The 23,217-nt window shown below is 44.6% G+C and overlaps 1 protein-coding gene across 7 annotated transcripts in view; it reads right to left on the minus strand.

The window, feature by feature from the left end:
• Positions 1-23,217, minus strand: part of PAX2 (paired box 2) — a 102,645-nt gene that overhangs the window by 33,850 nt on the left and 45,578 nt on the right. For all 7 annotated transcript variants that reach the window (XM_015633171.2, XM_015633173.3, XM_015633175.2 and 4 more), the window contains 2 exons: positions 21,131-21,216; positions 18,994-19,113 (listed from right to left, as the gene is read on the minus strand). In XM_015633171.2, coding sequence (XP_015488657.1) covers positions 18,994-19,113; positions 21,131-21,216 — 206 coding nt within the window. The remainder of the gene's footprint in view (positions 1-18,993; positions 19,114-21,130; positions 21,217-23,217) is intronic.

A 23,217-nucleotide genomic window follows, 5' to 3' on the forward strand; every position in this document is an offset into this window, starting at 1 on the left:
TGCAGCCTGTGGAGCTGTTTGCCTTTGAGGATTTTCCACGTGTGTCAGTCAGTGTGCATGATTATACACCATGATGCTAATACACGTGGGTATTTTTGCACTAGATAATTATTCTGTTGTTCTTTAGATTCCACATCACAGTACATGCCTGACCAGGCATTTGTCTGTGGCTGCTGGTTTTGGCTGTACCTGTTTTTCAAGGATGGCAGCCCTATAGTATGCATCGTGTTTGGTGTGAATGAACAGATGTACACTAAAACTTTCACTGATTATCATTAAACTAGATTTTACCCTTAGTGAGTTGCCCTGAGTGCTTACACAGATTTGTGCACACATGCACAGGTATTTGCAATTCTGTCTGCCTTCAGAGCCCTGTGCACATGTGTCTTCCACGTGTGCACAGGCCATGCCTTTGTGTGAAGAAGCTGAAATCACAGCTTTCCTGAGTCGCTGTAAGAGTCTCTTTTCCTTCATTTATTCAGGGGCCCTTCAGATCTTGACAAATCTGTCACTCTAAATTTGCGAGAGATTATGGTGCTCTCTGCCTAGCACGGAGAGAGGTGATATATGATATCTGCTGCCCCTATTGATTGCCTGATCTGGTGGCAGAGGGCTGGCGAAATGAACTTGAAATGAACATCATGCCTCAACTCATTGTGCGTATAATACACTACTTAATCCCACATTTTTGAGCCGCTATGGAATTCAATTGATCAATCATGTCCCTCTGATAGTACTGTTTTAGGGGTTATTGCTGCTCTGCTCACTGACCTTTCTATTTATTTATTTATTTGTGTCAGAGTGTGTGCGTGTGCACACGTAAGTGTGTATGTGCATTTGGGAAACCCAGGACCAGCTGATGAGATGAGAGAGGATCTGTACAGTCTATGGGAAATGAAAGACAAGGATGAAGGAAAGAGAAGGATAAAGAATGGGGTTAAAATAAGAAATAAGAATGATCAAAGCAAACAAATGGATACAGAGGGGTGCAAAAGTTGTAAGGAGAAAGACAATGCTTTAGTTTAGGTGGAAATTCCTGGAGGAGAGAGGGAGGAAGGAGGGGGACAGGCCACTCTGCCCTAGCCTATGCTTTAAAATCTGCAAAAGCAAAGAAACTTTTGACAGAGGCCTGCAGGGTACCTTGAGGTGGATCTTGTCGAAACAGCTTGTGCAAATATTTGGCTTAATAATGGCAGGACACATGAATCCCCAGCTTCACAGAGCAATTAAATGAACTGTGCATATATATTTTACTTATGGAGTAGAGAAGGTTTCAGAGGTGATCCTGAAAGACAGATCTTGTGTTGAGACATTCACAGTCACAGATCATTTTATTTTCTACAAAACCAAATGATTGTAAGTCCCCTGTGTTTGTCTTCTTGTGTCAAAACCTACAGAGGATGTGTTTTCATTTCTTCCCTGAAACTGCAAGGGCCAGACACTTATATCTGGTTTTAAATCAAAGTTTCAGTCCTCATCTAAGCGTATGTCTCTGTAAGCTGGACTATCAGGAGAAGCTTCAAGTAGTGTCATACACAAAGTATGAAAGCTGACAGCCATGTGGGTACGAGCAAAGGCGGCAGAAAAGACCAGACAGGACTTTGGGGACAGAATCCATCAAAGGGCTATGTGTGCTAGTGAGGAAAGGACTTACAGGGAAAATTTGAATTGGGAAAGACTAGCAGATCCCACAAGGAATGGCAATCTGGTGGGCAACAGTCACTTCAGCTGATGAAGAACAGCGCTATGAGTAAAAGCTCAAGGGACAGGGATATTGGAAGGAGTCGTGTTCAAAGGGGTAAAGGAAGGCTTCAGCTGCAGGGTGAAGCTGAGGAGGCCACCTAGGTAACTGTGATAACTGTACCCAATAGGACGCAGCACCATCACCTTTCCCAGTTCCCTTTAGTGGCAAGGGAAACCTCTCTTTTCAGTCATAAGAATCTTAAGAATCAGCTTGAGAGGCAAACCATGGCCTCAGTCGCAGTGTCCCTCACAAAGGCACACATTGCTGTCCATGTGATCAGGCCTTGCACGTGTGACAGGAAATATCTCTCCTCTGAGGGACAGCCAAGGGAGTACACACAGTGAATGTTCAGATTAAACCCTCAACACCCAACACAGAAATGCTCCATGGGTGTCACACAAGTATTCTGACAGATAACAAGGAAATGCTGAACCAAAGATCAACAGGACAACCTTAACTACACCTGACACAGGGAATACGCCCCTTAAATAATTCCAAAACAAAGAGACATTCTCAGGTCTGGAAGCCACAAAGGCGCCATAATGTACAAATAGCACAAAGTAGTATAATTCATTACTTCCCTGGCTACAAGTGACAGACAGAACTCTTGCTCAGAGTGGGACACAACCATCTCAACAAGTAACTCAGAAATATTGCTGACATAGGGAGATCTATGGCACAGAAACATCTAGGAAGGTCATGAGAAGCTGCACAGCTACCACACAAACATGGAGATACTGCTCTCTTTTAGGGAAGGGACTGTTACCATCCCTATGACATGTCTGCCTGCAGTGTCGTGGGGCCCTGATCTCAGCTGGGCCTTTGCAGCTCTACCAATAAAAATCACAGTCATAATCACAATAAAAGGGAATGTGACTGGCATGAGAAGTGCCAGCCAGGTGACACAGCAGAACTCATCTAATTGTCAGAGGCTCCGAGGGAAGCACAACTGTCTGATGCAGTGGTGCTGAGCTGGCTGCTGCAATGCTGTCCCTCTGCACCAGCAAGGCAACCCTGTCCTCTCCTGCAGCCTGCCTGCACTGTCCCTGCCAGGGTGCTTAATTCAGAGCAGCCCTCTCCCACTCCCTGAGCATTGGTGGCTACATGTGCTGCCCCTTCCCAAATCACACTTTTGTGTTAAGGCTGCTCTTTCCCTTTTTCCGATTTCTCTTTTTTCCCCCTCTGATTATGTTCCCGTGTTCCCATGCAGCCTGGGCCTGTCAGGCAGCTTTCCTGTCCATCCCGGGGGGCCTTTCCCCACACTGCCAGTTGTTGCAGTTTCAAACTCAATTGTTCTCCTCGGTACTGAGGCAAATGGAGTCATTAATTACCTTCTATCGGCTGGGCCGAGTTCAGAACGCGATCGATAGCCAGTGCTTGTCATTCACGGCAGCCAGCCCTGCGCAGGCCCTCGTGCTGCAATCCGTGCGGGCCGCGAAGGACCCGGCACTGTCAGAGCCGGCCTTCAAACCCTGGTCTCCAGCTCCTGCTGGGAACAGCGGATCTCCCGCATCTGTGTCTGAACTGACCCCCAACCAAGAGAGAGATCAACGACAAAGACCTTGTCCCGAGGTAATGGGTCACACATTTTCAGATGGCCAGGATTGCCTGGTACTGATGTCCTGATCTGCACAAGCTGATCCCGTCTAGCTGTCACAATGTTTCTAGAGACGCTGTCTGCATCCTCAATAATTATTAAACTAATACTGTACTCCCCCAGTAAGGACAAGCACAAGGACTGGCAGTCCTAATCTGGTGATCTCACCTATGTAACTTTCTTGCCCTGATAGAGGTTTGGAAAAGGAAGGCTGTAAATTTTGGGTTACATTTCCTTCCAGGAGAATTGCTGTGATCTTTTAGACAGTGTGAAAGATGTCATCTCTAGATGGGTCCGTTCTGTGTTTCAGCATGTAGTAGTGTTGCAAGAATTTTGAGTGCTTTGATTGTGATAACTGGTGGGGAGAAAGATCAACTTCAAATTCAGATGGGAAGGATCCTGAGTGCAGAATAGAGATGATGGAGCATGAAAGGGACTGGCAAGGTTAAGGAGTGCACAGAGAAAGAATGTTATCAGGGTTCTACGCTGCAGTGGTGAAAGAAGATACAGTACAAGTTCAGGTTATGTATCCCTGCAGAAACAGGGATAGTGGGACATAAATACTGGAGGATTATCACCTCAAGGAAGACCATCAGCCTTCATGAACTCCACAGTTGTTCAGATTCCCGTGTCCATTTGCCTCAAGGGAATCCACAAACCTGGATTCCAGTATGCTAATTGATAGCACTGTGCTGGTCCACGTGTCTCTGTAATTTAAGTGTGTCAGGAACACATAGACTGTGTGTATTTTTTTCTTACATGCTCAGGCTTAAAGCAGAAAGGCTCAGAAACAAAGGATTTTACATTTTGAAGTGAGGGTATAGCTCACATTTGGTGAGTAAGGAAGGCTGCTCATGCAGGGGAGTGTTGCCTGACTGAGGAAGAGTGAGATGTGTGCTGGTGCCTGACAGCAGTGCTTTATACACAGGGGTTGTGTATGACTGAGTAGCCTAGATGGAGCAGGGATGGGCAGTGCAGCTTTAATACAGGGCTTACATGAGCAAAAATGGCAGTGCTCAATGAGAATGTAAATGTAATGAATTGTGTGTGCAAATGTGTAATGAAGTGTGCGCTCAGATCTGTCTTGGATTATCATGGGAGCATGCAAAATGCGTTTAAGGAAGTGAGTGTGTTTATGCATAGGAAAATCATATGTATTTACTACTGTATCTAAGTGTATGATTACAAATTTGGACGGGAGCATCAGGGAAGCTGTGTTGGATAGTAATAATCAGCACATCCAGCCTTACTGAAAATGCCAGCAAAAGTCTTTCCAGGTGCTAGGATGCAGGCAGCTGTCTCAGATGTGTATGCAACACATACTACAGCATGTGTGGGTATGCAGGTGAGGGGTTTTAGCCTAGGTAGTAGTTTCCTAGGTCCAGTATGTCTTACTAGTGCTATTAGGCTTGACTGTTAGACAAATAGAAATGCAGCTGCCTCTAGGATCCAGTACACTGGCTTTGTTTATGTTGACAGATTAGCAATCGGCACTCTCACACAGTGAGCCAGATTCTCTGATCAGTGTAAATCTGTAGGAGTCTTGCTTTCAGTGATTATACTGATTTATACATCCTAAAAGTTATCAGAAGGGTTATCCTGATTTATGCTGGTGTGGTATCCACAGCATTGCCTTTAGTGCAGTGCCCTAGGGGACAGCTGCTGCTGCAGGGAAGCAGGGCTCCAGAAGCTGTGCTTTCCCTCTGCCAGAGAAGATGGTGCTCTTAGCATCATTGGCACGACTTAACTCTCTTCTCTCATCTCCCTAAGCACGTTTGTTGGGGAGCTACTTCTTGGCAGGATCCCCCTTGGTGAGCATATAAAAAAGGGTGGCTTTTGTTAGCTCCAAAGGAGAGAAGCAACACAAAAAATTACATCGCATGCAGCCCTAACTATGCTTGTTTAGAGAAACTGCTTGCATTTATGAAGTCTTTGGTGCGGAAAGCAGGGTTGCAAATGACTGCATCAGAGCGACAGTAAAGGCCATTAATTTCCTGTTATGTTTTCCTGTGTTGGGGGCTTTATTAATTTAATTTTACACTGTCGAACAACAGCGAGCGCTGACACCGCCACACTTGGAGGGTTTTTTTTTTTTCCTCAAGCAGTGCTTTGCCTGACATGCAAATCAACACTGCTATCTGGGCTGCTAGACACAAGGCAGGGAGCCCAGAGCTGGACTGCCACCATCCAGTTCCACCTCAGAGTTTCTGGGAATCCCTGAGAGTCCAGTGGAGAGCACCAGCATAAAGACTCAGAAGATCTAGGTCAGACCATGGACACCTCTAATTCACAGTCCAGAAAATATTAATTCCTCTTTAGACTTCTTGGTTCCATTGGCTTGGTCCCCCACTAATATGCCTCTTAATACCTCCTTTCCTTCTGTTTCCCTTGTTCTAGACTTTCTCTTCCTTTCATTCCACCTATTTTCCCCTCATGAACACTTTCACCTTAACCTCACCAGTCAAAGGAGTCTGTACCTGCCCCTGAGCCAGATACTTGTGAATCATGTTATTGGAAGCTCTTCTGAGTCAGCACTAAACTAGTATTCAAGCAGAGTGTTTTTAGAGCTGCCATTTTTGACGTGCCATAAAACAAAGGCTCCAATCACTCAGAGTCATTAAAATTCCCATGGCATTTTTTGCAAGAGTGCAGACATTAACCTGGCTGTCCTGAACAAAATCCAGCCTGAGTGATTACCCACAGCATATCTTAATTCTCCTGTGGTTTCATTTGGACATGGCACAGCAAAATTTCACAGTTGATGCTCTGTATTGTTCAACATCTGCTATGGTCCACATGAGAGTCAACCACATTTCAGTAGAAAATGAGATCTTAAAAATGGGAAGGTTAATAAACAACATATGATACAGGATGGATAAATGTGAGATGCTGTGCAATAAAAGAGCTACAGGGTTGCAATAGGCAGCAATGTGCTTGAAATGTCACCATGCCATTTTTTTTAAATTTTATTTAATCTTCATTCCTGTAATAACTGTAAACTATTAGTAGAATTATTTGTCATCTTTCTGCATGAGGTCATGTGAAAGCCATTATAGGTTCATGAAGGAACCTAAACTGATGTGACCTCTATAAAATGTATATTGCAGATATGTTCCAAATTGTAAGAGGTAGTCTCCAAACAAGAGAGGGCCCAGCCATGGGCAGCAATCAGTTTCACAAACAAGTGAGGTCTCTGCAGAGAAGAGCCGTAAGTATCTTTGAGGATTAGACAGTAGAGAGAGTGTTGCTTTTCTTTTGCTGGGATTTGATAAAGTTGTCCCAAATTCTAGAACAGTTCTGACCTTCTTAGAAAGGCAACCCTTCTGTTCAAGGCCTGCCTCTTAGACTAGATGCCAAAACCCAAAGCAAGAGAGCACCAGGTCCTTTGGGAAACCAGGCATGGAAGTGTACCTGTCCTTTATAACTGCCTTTTCTAGAGCATTTAAAAGAGGAGTAGAAGGCACTCAAGGTTTGATGGACATTTTATACACAATAACCGCCTTATTAAGGTTTAATCAGATGTCTACAAATCTGTTCCAATGCAGATCCCCTAGCTTAAAAACAGAATAGCTCCTCTGACCAAAAAAAGGCAGGGACAATGAGAGAAAGAAATCCTGACCTGATGCACATCCAAATGGAAACCATGATACCCATGACCTAGGTCCTGCTTTGGCACTGCACTCCTATGTGTTTTCATGTAGCTGTTGACCTCTGTGGGAAGAGGCCTTTGTACCTAGAACCTGTTGGGACGTAAGCAGTAGGATGCTTGGATGAAGGAAGGAAAAGTGAAAGGGAAATGTAGATCTAGATATTATTTTTAGGCCACTTAACAAAACTCTGACATTTTAAAGTGCATTAAAATGGGCACGAATTGCACTTGACACCTATTTAAAGCATTTTTTTTTAAAATCTGATTGATGCTTGGAAAAATCACCTTCAAAGAGCTATGGATGGAGACAGACAGAAGACAGAACATGTCTGGGCAATATATAGATACAAACAAATATCTGTAACTGCTTCTTTCCAGCCATCTACTACTAACAGAGTTGTCCTTCAAATGCAATATCCTAGAGCTTAGTGTAGCCTCTGCAGGCCAACCCAAAATGCTGATTTTTCAGGTCTTGCTTGGCAGCTACAGAAGTAGCTGGAGTCCGGAAAGTCCTGAAAGCATCATAAAATGTTCACAAACTGCATTCTTTTTTTAAACTCAAGGTCTGGTGACAAAATTAAACACACTGGTTTTTCTTTCTTTCTCCCCTCCAATCAGACTGCCTCCTTTCCCCTCATCTGTCCAGCCAAGATTCTCACAGGCTAATCGGGCTAATCGTTTGGTGAGATCTTGTTGTTCCCCCGGGATCCAGCGAAACAAGGCTAGAGGATGTGATACTATCACTTAGGGAAGTAAAGAGCTTCTGCTTTCCTTCCAAACAGCAGCAGCTCCCATTTTGGGAGGAGGTGTTTCCGTGGCCCTGACTGAGAACAAGGTGCTTAGTGTTTTCCTTTAGCACAAGAGGACACTCCTCTATAGGAATGATTTACATCTATGAACAGCAAGCGATGCTTAACATTACATTGATGTAGACTTAGGAGTGCAGAGATAGCCAAATTAGGAGCTAATTGGTGCACTGGGAATTGACTCATGGGCCCCCTTGGCTGCTGGATGTGATCACAAAGAGAAAGCGAAAAAGAGCGCAGGAGCCATCCTCCAGCCAACGCCTCTCTAAAGGTTGGGATTCCTGAGGCCGCTGCTGTCTGGTGCTGTCAAGGTCAGCAGGTTCAGGTTCACTGAACGGTCAGGATGGTTTGAATTACTGGCACTGCCTGCCGATTCCTCCGCTGATCGTGATCCGTCTTCCAGCACCAGCTGCGGGATGATGCTCCCCAGCCATGTGCTGTGCACCGTGTGGGGCACAGGGAATGTCAGAGAGGCAGATGCTCTTGTTAAAAGGATAGGTTTTTAGGAAGATTTAAGGACCCAAGGCAATGCTGAAGAATGGCGCGTGCTCCAACCACTGAGCATGTGGAGACCAGGTTTCTAGAAACAGCCCTTCTGATCCATTTTTCTTTTACCTGGATAACTGCACATTCATATGTGCAGGTCTTTATGTAAACAACACTGCCTGGACATTTTCTCCTCAAACACACGTAGCTGTGTGACCAGGCTAAAAGGCAGGGTAGCCAGCATGCTCCCACAAGGCTGTCTGCAGAGAGCACCAGAAGGTGCTCAGAAAGTTGAGACTGCCAGTGTGCCCCGCAACAGGTGGGCTTGGAGCCACTGAAGAGACCTCACCAGAGCAGGTGGGGAGAAGCTGTGTCTGCAGAGGTATGAATTTGCATAGCCAGGCTACCAGTGTCACAGATGTGTGCCTGGGGTGGCACCAGCGTGTGGCTGAGTGCTTACGTGTGTGTATGTGTCTATACTGTACATGTGCTGTCCAAGCAGCCACAGCAGCAGTGATAGCAGAAGTAAGTGTGTGAGAAAGACTGTGGCAGGAAAGATCAACAAGAGGGATTTAGAAGACAACAGGGATGTGTGGAAATGTGCCTAGTGTTTGTCTTCGACAAGAACATCTCTGCAGGCATCCTTTACTTGCTTTCAGTGGAGTTGCACTACAGAGAAATCTGTCCCTCTCAGTCTGTAAGCTGAAATGCTTACTCTTGTTTCTTATTCTGAGCTCTGTTGTGTACCTCTGTGAGTCAGTCAGCTCCTGGTGCAGTCACTCCTGTGCTATAGCTATGAATACACAGCTTTTGTACTCACACCTCTGTGTCTGCTTCCACACACATTTCTACACCTGTTGAAAACTGTGTAGAGCTGAGAGTGCAAGGGACTGCCCATACCTGGTGCCTATACACGAGGCCTCTTGCACAGAACCCCCAGTGCTCACCAAGACGTGGAAGAGATTGGGGTTAATATCATGCAATCTGCTCCATAGAAGGGAGGCCCCCATTTCCCCTAAGCTTAGCACAAGTATTCTAACAAGCTCTGTGTGAAGCCTGCACTAGGAAGTACATTGTGCCTACTGTCACCTCTCTTCAACTCCTCTCCCAGGTTCCCTCTTCCACTGCAGAGCAAGGGGCTATGGCAAGAAGGGTCAGAAACAGTGCCCAGTATCATGCTGGTTTACATTAATGAGATACACACAGTGTAATCCAGCAATGGAATCAGCTCTACAAAAGGAGGTAATAGCAGGCTGCCATGAACAGAGCAGCTCAGGTAATTGGTTTATCTATCTAGAAGCAGTAGTGGCAATCTCTGCACAGACAGAGTAGCAGTAAAGTCTCTTCCTTAAGGCTATTTCCTTTGTCTTTTCAATTGCTTGCACATCCATGTGAGATAGAGAGAGAGAGGGGAAGAGAGAAAGAGCTAGAGAGAGAGAGAGAGAGAGAAATGTTAATTTGTGAATTAATGGCTTTTCTCTGCGGAATTGTAAATTCAAATGTCACCTCACAGGGTGACACTACGCTGGGCTGCTGAGGAAGCAATGATAAGATCCCCCCATCCCCATGCCGACATATACCCATGCCCCTCCCCTCCCTGAAAGATAGCTACGAAGTGGAACATGCTACTTTTAATTTGCAGTAACACCACAGCAGAGGGATGCAAGAATGACTGCTTTCCAACCCTCCCTTCCACAACAAGCTGGGCCACATCTTCCCTTTTCTACCTCTACCTCCTTCCACCCCCTCTTCAACCCCTCCCATTTTAAACTGTGTCCAAGACAACACATTATCTCAACTCCCCCCACCCTGAACTAATCAAAGGATGAGCTAAGGGAGGGCTCTTTAGAATGGATGCCTCTGCAACCCTCTCCTCTCCTGCAATAATCAGGTGAATTAATGACCCTGAAGTTAAAGTGAGCGCTGATACTCAGGCGTTGTGCAGCGTAGGGGAGAAAGCCTTCATTGTTTTCGAGCAGGAGGCGGGCAGCAGCAAGGGAGATTCATGGATGGAGATTGAATATGCAATTTTCTTTCACCTTGCCAAGAGCTGCCCCTGGGCTGTGCCTGGCCTAAATTTTTTTTTCCTCTTGCCATCTCTGCCTTATCCGGCCCTCCCACCTCCCTTCCATTCTTTCCAGAAAATTACCTTCAAAATTGATTTCCACTTTTACAAACAAATATAATGGGAACATGAGGGGGGAAAAAAATCTTGGGCTGTGATGAATTAGGGCTGTCAGGTGCTTCCAAGTCTCCTTTGTTTTTGTTTTACTGCCTGTTAGGTTCTTTGTTTTTCCAGCAACTGGGAATAATGCCCCTGCCCACACAGTCCCCATGGTCCATGGCTACCTTCACAGGATATGGCCACCACCTGATGTCATCACTGTATTATCTCTGCTCTCCATCACTGTGAGCAAACAGCCACTGCTAACAGACTGCCCTAGCCTTTCACACCAGGACACAACTGATCCTGTGGAGATGCTGCATGTCCCACACTGCTGGTGACCTGGGTCCTACAGCCCAGTAGTATAGGTCTGTTGATTTGCCTCTGATCTTCACCCTCTTCCTCCTGTTTTTCCTTGCCTTATTTAGCTGATGGACAGATTTCAGCTCTCCCTGTTGTAACAGTTCAGCCTGGGTCATTGGCATGTGACTGTGACCCATGTTTTGTCTCAGTGCCATGTCACCTTGATTCCACAGTAGTATTGCCCTTATTGACAATAAGTGACATTCCATGTCACTTGACCCTAAACCAGTGTCATCTCTCACAGTCATGGCCTCCTCATCCACTGTTATACCAACAACCCTCTAAAATACCATTTCCTGCCCAATGCCAGCTACTTCTGATTCCTTTTGCAGTTGATTCTGTCAGGCACTGTGCTTTAACCTGGGGTCCTCATGGATTCAGACACCATGCTCCCTCTGATTCCCATACTCTTTATATCCATGAAAACATGCAACAGTCACCTCCATGATTGCAGGCAGAGCCAATGTAAAACTCATTTAAAGTGAACAAGAAGATCCAGAAAAGCAAGCATCTAGCAAAACTGGAGAGCAGCCTTTGCACAGGTAGAATCATGGAGGAGGCAGAGATGCTGGGAGGAGTTGTAGTTGCCTGACTCCTGTTGACACATTAGCTGCAACAACCCCTCCCAAGAATGAGCCAAAAAGTGGAAAAAAAACTAACCATGAACTAAATACTCATAATAAATGCTCAGAAAAGCACACGGTCATGGTACTCACACAAATAAATGTAAAGAAAAGCTTGACACATAAGTAGCACCCACAAACCACTGCAAATTAATATTAAAGACACAGGAATGCAAACTGGGACACACAGAGGTACTAATGCAGGTGCATGTCAATTACATGTAATTTCTGAATAAACAAATAACTTACAAAAGTATATGTGCACTAACTAAATGAAAACTTGTAACTCAAAGTAATTTCCTTAAGTTAACATGTACAGAATTAAATCATGTAAACAGATACAAAATATTTCCATAAATAAACAGCCTTTATGCAGGCAAGAAAAACCAATATGTGCATATATAAATATATATAACATATACACAAATATATAACCTCAATGCAAATACACATCTGTACAAACTATATACAGAAGTGCACAGCACTAGCAGGCTATATATTCATATCCATCAACCACAAAGATACAGGGATCCTCCAAGTATGTAACAACACGTACATTCAGGATATACATACAAATATACAACATTCACATATATGCTCAAAATGTGAATACAAATACCTCTCATTCGCAGAAATACATAGCACTAATACTGAGCCATACATGCCCAGACATCCATATGATCCACAGCATCCTCCTAGTAGGCAATATTATACACAGCTTAACATACACATTTTCCAGGTCACCATAGGCATGCACAAAAATACGGGTCTGACCTGCCACTCATCCCAGTACATAAGCACAGATAAGTAGAAACCAGCAATCCTAGCACAGAAATACAAAAAACAAACAGGCGTGCATTCCTAGAGTCACAAATACACAATCAGAGATGCATACAAATACAACTGAAGCCAGACCAGCTTGTCTTCAGAGAACAGCAACCCCTGCCCAACTAAGCAGCACTATAAGCTTTAGAAGCAGGGCATTCTGTCCGAACCGCTATCTGTGATGTAAGCTGTTAACTCTCCCTTACCTGACTTCCTCCTGGGCAATGTGTACTCCCCAAACTCCCAGCATGGGTGCAGACATGCTCACACAAACACATGTATCCTGTTTCTCCTGCCTACAGACAGACCTCCAGATTCCTGGTGCAGCAGCCTACATTTCTGCCAGTGCTGTGCTGCTTATTCATTGTCTTCTGCTTCATCCAGATTCCCCCTCCTCTCTTTTCCCATACATACTCTCCCTTTTCTGACATCCTCCTGCAGTTTATTTAGAGAGGTGCAGGATGAGTAGCAGGTGCTTTTCTTATGTCCTTCCAGAAGTCTCACTAGCCAAAGACCTTCAGGAGGGAGAAATGGGTGATTACCTAGAATAAACTCCCTCTTCAATTTATATTTTCATCTAGAGTGGCAGGGAGTGTTACCTAGATTAGTATAAATGCAGTGAGCCTGGTCCCCTGTGACTGCTCCTGTTTGCAGAATACACCATTGCTACAAGCTGGCAGCCACTGGAAACTCAGCTGTGCTGCATAAAAGAACACAGTCCCAGGGAAAGTGGGAGAAAGACATTGTGAGAGTGTGAAACACTCCAGAATCTGCATAGCCTATCTGCACAGCCATAAACTGCTGTGTGTGCCCCACAACTCTGTGTGATGGTTGGAACATGGGGTTAGCACCTGAGGCAATATAACTGTGTGTGTCTCCAGTGTCATTAAGACTATTGCTGACCTGCAATAAAGCAGTCATATAGAATAACACAAACAAGTCAGCTGTGGTGACAAAAAAATCACACTGTGAAACAATGCAGGCTCACCACAGACAGTAGTGCTGTTCCATCACCTGCAGGGGTCTAAACACACCCTGTTGTCTTCAACAATTATTAGGGTTTGAGGAGAACAGAAATATACCTAATATGCCCAGAGATGAACATACAGTCAAGTGGAATGACTCACTCATATTCTTTGCAAACATACGCAGGCAGCATAGAAAAATGAATGAATGCATTTCCCCACAGGACAGTTCTGGGCTAGACCTCTGCTCTGGTACAACTCCAGCACAAGCAAAGCATCACCATACTGCAGATGACAGCATAAGCACTCTGTATGTTCTGAAATGACCCCAGTATGCTGTGGAACACTAATATCATACTTCATGGAAACACACCATTCTGGACATGGTGCTGCAGGGACATGGCTATATTGACTTCACAGTCATGGCCAGGTGACAGTCTGTTTTCAACCAACACGTAACATCAGCTGCAGTAACAACTCCATGAATTGCAGTGACAGCACAGTAAGTAGAAACTGCACCAATGAACCAACAATTACCACATTGAAACAACCTTACTGCATGCCATGATGCAAACGTACCACAAGAAACAATTCACAGCTGCTTCTGAAGAGTGTAATGGCCTTGAGTGTAATGGGGCAGCAGAGCAAGCAGTGACACAGTTAATCCCATCATTAGTGTCACAAACCCACAGCCTATAGTGATAGTAACAACAGCAGGATAACCACAACCAAACTGCCTGTGAATACATACTGTGTGCCACTGACAATGACACTATCACCTGAAATGTCATAGCTATGTCTCAAGTTTTATTATCCCTACCACTCCAACAACACAACGGGATCATACTTGCAGTGGCATACTCAGCTGCTATATATCTGTTCAAAAACTTAGACACATTACACACCTCTTCACTCTGTGCTACTTTCCACTTGAAGAAAATTTTAAACTTAAGCCTTTAAAACAGTCTATGTCCTGGGGCAGTACTTAAAAAAACAACTTTCAATACTGGCATTGTCACACATATCCCTGCCTCACGCTCCATGGAAAGGAGGCATTTGTAATTTCCCAGTACAAAAATGAGATCATGGCAAGGTAGGAAAAGTCCCGAACTAAACACTGTCAAGACCCTGCTCTGCACTCAGAGTCCTCCCATTTGGAGTGAGGAAACAGAAAATCACAACAAATAACATTGATTTTCAGTAGACGGTGTTGTGGCAAGATCAGAAAATAATATGAGCAGCACCAAAGAGAAGGCAGTGATGCTGCCTATCCTATAGCTATAGGATTAATAGTGCAGATGCTTCCACAGATAGTGGGCAGCATCCTGTTTGGCATAGCTCAATCCCATTTGAAGAATATGGTGAACCATCTGCATTGATACAGCTAACACTTCTTGGAAAACACCACCAGATCTGTAGAAATCTTGGTGACTCTTCACTGTCCCCCTGCACTGACATAGCCCTGCATTACTAGGCATCAAGGTAACTCAGTCTAATCACCAAAATGACAAGTGAAGAAAGAGAAGGAGAGACTTCTGCCTTCTCAGGTTTGCTCCCCCATCTCTGCTGGGGATTCCTTTGCTGGAAACAGCCTGAGTATTATTGCCATTTACGGCAGCAATCACTCTGTCCCCTCCTCTCCCACAAACCTAGTGCTGATATTAGCACTGATCACACTAACAAGCCTTTGGGTTTTATTACTACTGATACTAATAATACTGGACACATTACGTCTGCTCCCACCAATAACAGGCTGCAGATATGATCCCTGCTAATGCCGATAATACTGGGGGATATTATCTCTGCCATTGTCGGCACTGCAGATATTATTGGCAGTAATGCTGTCAAATACTACAGATACTGTCAAGGAACAAGATTAATAATGCTGAGAATGTTACAGCACCAACCTTACTGGAAGATGAATCCCAAATGAGAATTTTATACAGGAAGTCTGTTTGCAGCCTAATATGGAAAGAAAGGGCCATGCTTCATAAGAATGGTTTTGTAAAAATTGCCAAAGTTTCACCCAGTTGAAGATGCTGTGATACACTGGCAGCAGCTTGATATACTCTTTCCCTGTTATCTAATTATCTATGTCTATCTATCTATCTATCTATCTATCTATCTATCTATCTATCTAATCTATCTTTTGCTTACTCTGCATTTCTCCTTTTTTCTCCTTGTACAGTGCTCAAGACTACAATATGAGTGATACAACGTTTTTGTTAGTGTCTCTGGGCCACCTCAGTTCTCACTCTTTTAGCTGTCAATTAAGGGGTTATGAAACAGCAGAAATAGTTGCATATTTTTCCCCTTTGTCCTTCTGGACATTATATTGCTGCTTCTTAGCCTGTCAATGATCCTGCTGAGCATGGCTGGCCTGCCATCAGAGAGTACTACAACACTCAAACCATAAAGAGACAGGAATTCATGTTTTCTGATGTAACTTGATAGTGTAAGACCCTCACTGGTCTAGAGAAAGTCATGATATGCTGCAGGGTCACCTCTGCCTTTGGAAGATGGTGGGTGTAAAGTCAGAGGGAAGTTACAGCTCCACTGGCAATGCCCACAGACCACACAGAATGCCACACACTGTGCTATACAAATGGTGGTGAACTTTTTTAGTCAAATTATTTTCAAAATCACAGGAGACCAACTCTATCTATCACAGAAGTCAGAAGTTTTGTGACTGGTTATAAACTGAAACAAAAGGATAATGTGGTCTTAACAAGGCAAATCCTGACCATCCATTCTTGGCATTCACTTGAGGAAGACACACTGAATTTTGAGACTTGTGGCCAGATAGTTCCTTGTTGTGACTAGTAGACACTCAGAGCTGTTTTCCAGCTAGCTCTCTCTCAATGTCATACATTTCCCAGGCCACCCTTGCACTTGCAACCAGTGTATTTGGTAGGTTGGGATTCCCACTCTTCCCTCTAACTCCCTGAGAGGGACACACCTGGCTGTCAGCGTCCATCTCTGAGCCCACCTCATGCATCTGTCTGGCTCCTTCTGTCCAACTCGGGAGTTCTGCTACATCATCTTGACACATAATTATCTCTCCTCTTCTTAATCATCTGTGCTACTGCCTAATGTAGGCACCAGCTGCAGCAAGGAGGACCTGGGGGAGGGGGTGTGCTCACATAGAAGCTTCTCTGTCTTTCTCCCACCCTGTTCCCCCCAGCCGTCACAGAGGTTGCTAACAAGGTTTTCAGAACTGGTGATTCAGGAATAGCTTGGTACTTCCCCTTTCTGCTGAACTGCATTCCTCACAGAGGAATCCTTGCAGCAGAGCTGGTCCAACAGAGCGGAAAGAAAGAGAGAGTAGTGCTGCTTTTTCTGCCTCCTTTAGGGAAGAACCACTCCCTAAATGCTTGGAAAGTAGATGTGCAGAGCTCACAAGGGCTTTTCAACGTGAGAATAAAACCTGAAGTTAAGAAAGAAACTGCAACAAAGTGTTCAGAAGCTCTGGGAAATACTGTGAAGGTGTAGGCATCCATCATGGACTTGAAAGAAATACATTATATTTCCCAACAAACTTTTCCTACTCCCCATCTCAAATAAAAACAACCAGAATGTTCAGAGCTACAGCGGACACTGCCCAGGAATGGGTGCAGGTCACTTGGCTTTGCCAAACTTCCCCTTGGACCCTTCTAACTTTAGGACCCAGTCCTGTAAAGGGATGATATTTTTCAGCATTTCTGAAGGCCAGATAATTCAACCCATGGTTAGAGATGTTCAGCAGCTAGCTGGGGGTCCCATGTGAGCTTTCTCCGGGTCAGGAGCACAATGTGTCCCTGCAGCAGATATCTGGGATGGCAGGATTAAGGCTGTTATCTAAGGCAGTTGCAACCATGTCATATGACTGCCACCTAAAACTCTGAGAGCTAAAGACAAGCAACATTTGCAGGATTGTCTGGTTGGTACCTTTTTGATTCCTAGTGGGATATGTGGGCGCTCGGCCAACAGCAAGGAGCTGCACGGTGTCACTTGCCTAAATCAAATCTGGAGTGAATTAAGGACAGACACAAAGAATAGTTTTGTCAATATATCATTGTGAAGTGTCACAGTCTTAGACGGCTGCTCTGCTGTTTCTGTGCTTAATTGTGCTGTTCCAAAGAAAGCTCAAGTTCTGAGGCTGGAAGTGACTGTGTGGCTGCATCTAAAGTGGAATGATCTTTCCAGGTATAGCCCGAATACCAGCCAGATTGAAGAGCTTCATTTCTAATGAGTTGTGGAGGCACCATGTTGAGAGCTGGTGATCACCATGTTGGACTGTATGAGAACAGGGATTCACAAAACCCCCAGATAACTGCCAGGAGATCTGCACAAGCATTAGAGAAAGGTGCCATTCAGTTTGAAATGTCACTATTTCCTGTATATGTAATGATGGCAAATGTTGGAAAGGTTTGCAATACTTGCCTCTTATTCCTGACATTTTTTGACTTTGAGGCATTGACTCAGCCCTTCCACTGCTACACTTTTCTCTTAGCTGGGCCCTACTGCCATCTAGCTGGGAAATGGATCTTCCTCTGGGGCCCGATCCAATTTCCAATGACATCAGCAAAAATCTTCCCATTTGCTTTAACAGAAGCTGGATCGGGTCCTTGCATCTAGTTTTCCTTTGTACTAGGGAGAAAGGGGTCACAATGACTGCCTTTTATTCTTAGGATTACTGTGTTTATTTGGATCAAAAACTTACATGTGAACCTCACCAGAACCAATGCTGAGAAAACTACTAGCAAAACCTCAAAATGCAGCCTCTGTCTCAGGAGACCTTTCTCTTCCCACCAGACACCACAGAGAACTCTCGTGTTCTCTTGCACTGCACAGCCCTGGGATTACAGCACACACAGCACACTGAGCCACCTGTCCTAAGAGGTCTTTCCATGCAACAAGCAACACAACATACTGAAGTCAGAGCTGAACTCAACAAACTGGTCAGTCAGTATTCTTTAAAAAGTTCACCTCCTGGCCCTCAATTTTAGACCAAATCAAATTAAAAGAGACAGTTTTAAGGAAAAGTGTTTGAAAGCCACCACAAGAGCACCAAGAGCTTACCCACATCTCCTGACTCAGTCTATTTAGACCTGAGGCTCCAGCTTTTGATTCATTTCAGGATCTTTGCCCTGAATACTTCCCAGCAAGTAGGAAGCCAAAGGAGATAGCTTAATCCTATTTCCTTACAGCCTTAGTGAAAGGCTTAGAAACAACCTTAGGAACACAGTACTCCTGTTCTGCTTTCAGACTATTGCAAACATGATAGTTCTGTTGTGGTAGATGCTACTCATTGAAAACTGGGCCCTTGTGATCACCAGCTAATGTAGCTCGTGGCACATCACAGGGCAGGAACTTGTTTACAAGGGGAATGAAAGACAACTCCCACATTGCTGGTGCTTCTCCAAGATAGCATTTAGTTTGAAATTGAGTGAGTCAGGGAAACCATGTTTACCCACAGTTCAAAGTCCGGGCACCTGCTGGCACCTGGGGAGTTCAGTTCCAGCCGTTTCCAGCAGTGAATGAACTTGGGATCAGCTCCAGCAATGGAGACGGCTCTCTGCCTGCTGAGCAGATGTCTGGAGACGCAGCCTGTCATGAAAGGGCCTCGGAAGAAGAGCATTCCAAGCCAGCAGAGCAGTGGCGGGGAACTGGTCTCTGTTGCTAAAACTGATCTAGCCCCTGGAGCAGCTGCAAACCTTGGCCTGAAATTGGAGCCTGTACATGGGGACAAAGAATATAAAAGGGAGGATGAGCTTCTCCCCTCCCCCTACCTTCATCACGTTTCCTCTTCTCGCCATTCGACCGAGGAATCCCCAGGATCCCGTTAATGGAGTAAGAGCCCACTGGATCATTGGAGGCACTGGAGACAGGAGGGGATGCTGTGCTGGGCACTGGACGAAAGGAAAAGGGAAAAAGGGCCATCAGGAGAGCAGCACAGCACTCAGGGATCCCCAGCTGAAAGCTATGTATGCCACCAGTCTAATAGGAAAACCTGGGCACTAAGCAGATTCCCAGTCCCTCCTGCAGAAGGACTTTACTGTATCCCAGCAAAGCTGCATGCCAACTTTCCTTGTCCACTTCTATACTGTAGCTTCACAGCCTCCCAGTACAGGGCCATTGATAACACATAAGTGTATTCCAACAAGAAGTTAAATGTTACATCCTAGTTCAGTGCAGGCTTTCAAGGTAATCGAGTGAAGTGCTGCATAGGCCACATTCTCTAGTGACTTAATAGTCCATCCATATTTACCAGATCATTTCCTCACAGGAGTGCACATGTTCTGTCAGGCAGACTAGCCTCTTACGTGCCCACCCAAAACACTTAATGAAAAATTACCTTCCTATCACAGGTTAGAAGCCCTTCAGTGCTGGACTAATAAATTCACTTCTCTACTGGAATGACGGGGTGGTGCTACCACCCAGATGAATGAAAATCTAGTGCCTTCCTTTTGTACTGACCAATATCAACAGGCAGAATGCTCTGGCCACTTGCCTGTCCAAGATTGCTGATGAATTTCCAATATACCAAAAGTGACAAGTTACCCAGATTAGAAATGATCTCTTCATGATAATCAGGCCTTTAGAAAGTAGAACAGGTAGACCCATGGATCCAGCAGGCATACCTATTGTGTCCCAGCATGTCCCAGTAATGGAGAGACTATCCCAGTTCTCTTACAGGCCACTATTCATCATGCAGCTCATAAAGCACTGGCCTGAAGCAATCAATATGTCCAAAACAAGTCTTTCAGGATGGAGCAGAACCTTTGAACACTCTCCAATGTAAACCCACACTTCCTAGGACATCCCAGAGCAATCCCAGAGCTCCACTAGAAGCACTCACAGTCACTATCCCAGCTCAGCCACTGCATTCCCTAGGCATTGCACTACTGTTCCAAGAAGGAATATCTGCCAGCTCCATCTGTGATGATCAGTGATTGCCAGTCCAGTGAGCAAGTCCATATTAAAAGGGCATCCAGAAATGCTCTTCCATATTGGCCCATTGTACTCCTGAATACAGTTTGTGTACAGGATTATATCTACCAGCTCTGTCCCATGTAGATGAGCATTTTCTGGTAAATCCTCGTGTAGCAGCAGATTCTCAGTAACCAACAGAATCCAAGAAAGTCTTAGTCCACAAATAAGCCACTGTGTAAAACACAGAGTACTGTGTTTTTCCTGCTCTAGTTTGTCACTAGATAAAGCTATGCTAGCAAGAGCAGACATATCCACCACACAGGCCACAGATTAAAAAGTATCCCATCACACATCTATAACACAGTACCTTTAAACAGACTAGGAGGCATTTGGTCACTGTATTAGAGCCTCCATCTTCTGTTCACCTCAACAAACCAGCAAAAGATCTCCCCAGCAAAAAAAAAAAATAAAAATTCTCTGTGAAATACACCCATGGGACACCTGACTGTAGAGCTATAACAATGAAGAACTTAGTTGTGAGGCAGCTGGAACATCTTACTCATGTTTGTGTGTTACTAGCACTAAGAAATGGACCAGTTCCAGCAACGGGGGAGGAGAGAAGAAAAATTGGTAGGGGGGAAAAAAAGAGTGTCATAGGACAAGAGAAAAGGTGAAGACTGACACTTCGACAAGGACAGCAGTAAATACTTCTCTGTAGAGAGATTAAGGAGAGAGCATGAATGTGAAATGAATGCTAAGGCAGAATCACTTGGGCAAGCCCCTATTTTGGGCTACTTTCTGTGTGATTCACTTCTCTGTAATGCAACAAAGACAAAGAATAGAAAACTCAGATTTCCATGGAGGCTTCTTTCCCCCCACTCCCTCCTCCCTTTTGCTCTGCTTAGCATCTGCTTGTCAGACTTTGTTCCCTCAACTAAGCTTCATCCCCATTTCCACTTGACCTGTCACCACCCCTCATGTCGGTCTACTTACCAATAGTATGTCCTGGTGCAGTCACACCTGTCCCACTCCCATCTGGTGTTGGGTGAAAAGGTTGCTGAACTTTGGTTCTGATGATCCTGGAAAAGCGTGAAACACATTCAGAACTCAGATGCATCTTCTCTGTGCCTTTGCAGAGCCACAGTCCCAGCTCTCAGAACCTGAAGGCTTGATCTGAGTTCTCGGTGCAGCAGAGTGGCTTCATTTGCCTTGTGATCCTGATTCTACTACTTTAATGGTCCAGCTCTCAGAGAATCGTCCTATTTCTGCTCTGTTGCCTTTATCCCAAACTTGGGTGTTCTTTGCATAAGGATGGTATTCAGTGAGCAAGCTAGGATGTCCTGTGTGTTAACAGCTGCATTGTCATTTATGGTCTGATCTGTGAGTATAATCACAATGCAGTCTTTGCAGCTAATAGAGACATTGCTGAATTTACAAATTGTGCAGCTTTAATTTTGTTGTCTACCTGAAAAATACCCTTCTGACTAAATGCTTTGTACTGTGGAAGGCTTGCCCAAAGCCCTTGCCCTTCATAAATGAGGTGAAAGCAGAAGGCATCTGTAGGGAGTGGTGATGCGATATAGATCACCAGGAAAAAAGGTCCATCAAACAGGGCAAAACTTGGTGTTTGTCAGGTGGTGAATGAACACCAGATGGGAACTCAAAAAGACATCACCAAGCTTATAATGTAGCTCAGAATGACAATAAACTGAACTGTAATTGTCAGTGTTCCGTTTCTTGTTACATGAAATCTTTCACCTCTAGGTCACTGGTTTAAATCCAGCTGAGGTCAGTGGTGAAAGAAAATCACTAGTGCCTAGTACCTGACTGGCAAAGTCCCTGACTACTGGCAGATATTGGGTATCTGTGAGCTGGGAACCAAGGAGCTAAGGAACTCAGTAAATAAGCCACAACCTGTGAAGGCCATGGAAACCAACTACTTTTCTGAGATTAGAACAAGCCTCTCCTCTCTTCAGCCACTCCAGTTAGGGTGCAGGCTGCAGATTCTCTTCAGCCTGAGCTTCTGGAACTCTTAGCCCTGCATTATATTAGCTTTATTTTATACCCAAGAATCTCTCCAGAAAGTGAAAGCAAATAGAGGATTCTTCCTGCCCACTTGAGAGCTTCCCTTAAAAATTTGTTCTAAAGGTTAAGTTGGCAAAGCTTCAAAGAGCAAATGTGTGTCTAGTGGGTGATATGGCATGGATAGAGATAGGCAGAGACTTTGTGAGGGCAATTTTTGAAAACCATAACTTCCAAGAGGGAAACCTTCTTAGGAAAAGAAAGAGAACATCTCACCTCAGCATGTTAGAAAACTGTGCTACATGCTTGATAAAGCCTCACCAGTAGCTGGAGTGCCTGGGAGATAGCTGGAGAGAATGTCAAGGTTCTAGCTGAGGATGGAGATCCAGATCCTCACTCCATATAGATTAGTGGTACCACATGCCCCAATCTGTAGTTGCTGAGAACCTATACAAAAAGTGTCTGAAGGCCACAAGGCCAGATTCTGAGGTCATACTATTTGTACTAGGTGAAGAGCTGATCTAAAAAGTGTGTTACAGCAAATTATATAACTTTTTTCTTCTTTTTCTGTTTTGCTTTTTTTTTTTTTCTTTTCTCCCCTCTTGTCTCACATTCCCCCTAAAACCCCCTGAAGTGCCACTCTGGTTGTGTGAGTTTATTGATTTCCCCCAGCCCAGAGAAACAGAAAAAGGGGATGGGGTGCAGGCAAAGGGATGGAAATAGAAAGCTATAAATTATTTGTGACAGGAAAGCAATAGTGCCAGAGTGCTGAGCACAAGTCCCGTGTCACTATTAGATTCCTTTTAGCCTGATGACACTGTAAAAGAGGTTAAGTGTCTGATGGAATCGTACACCTTGGGGGCAGGGGCAGTCCAGGAGCAGAACAAGCCACAGAGAGCGGGTATATCAATTCTCCACGCCAATAATATTCCCCTCATTGATCGCAACACAAAGTTCAAAAATCTCATTATAGCTAGGCAGTCCCGGAACTTTTTTAAAATCAATAGAGTGATATAATATATGTATACTTTGTATAAATGTTTCTATCCATCCATCTA

The sequence above is a fragment of the Parus major genome, chromosome 6 (genome assembly GCF_001522545.3).
Source record: "Parus major isolate Abel chromosome 6, Parus_major1.1, whole genome shotgun sequence".
NCBI lineage: Eukaryota > Metazoa > Chordata > Aves > Passeriformes > Paridae > Parus > Parus major.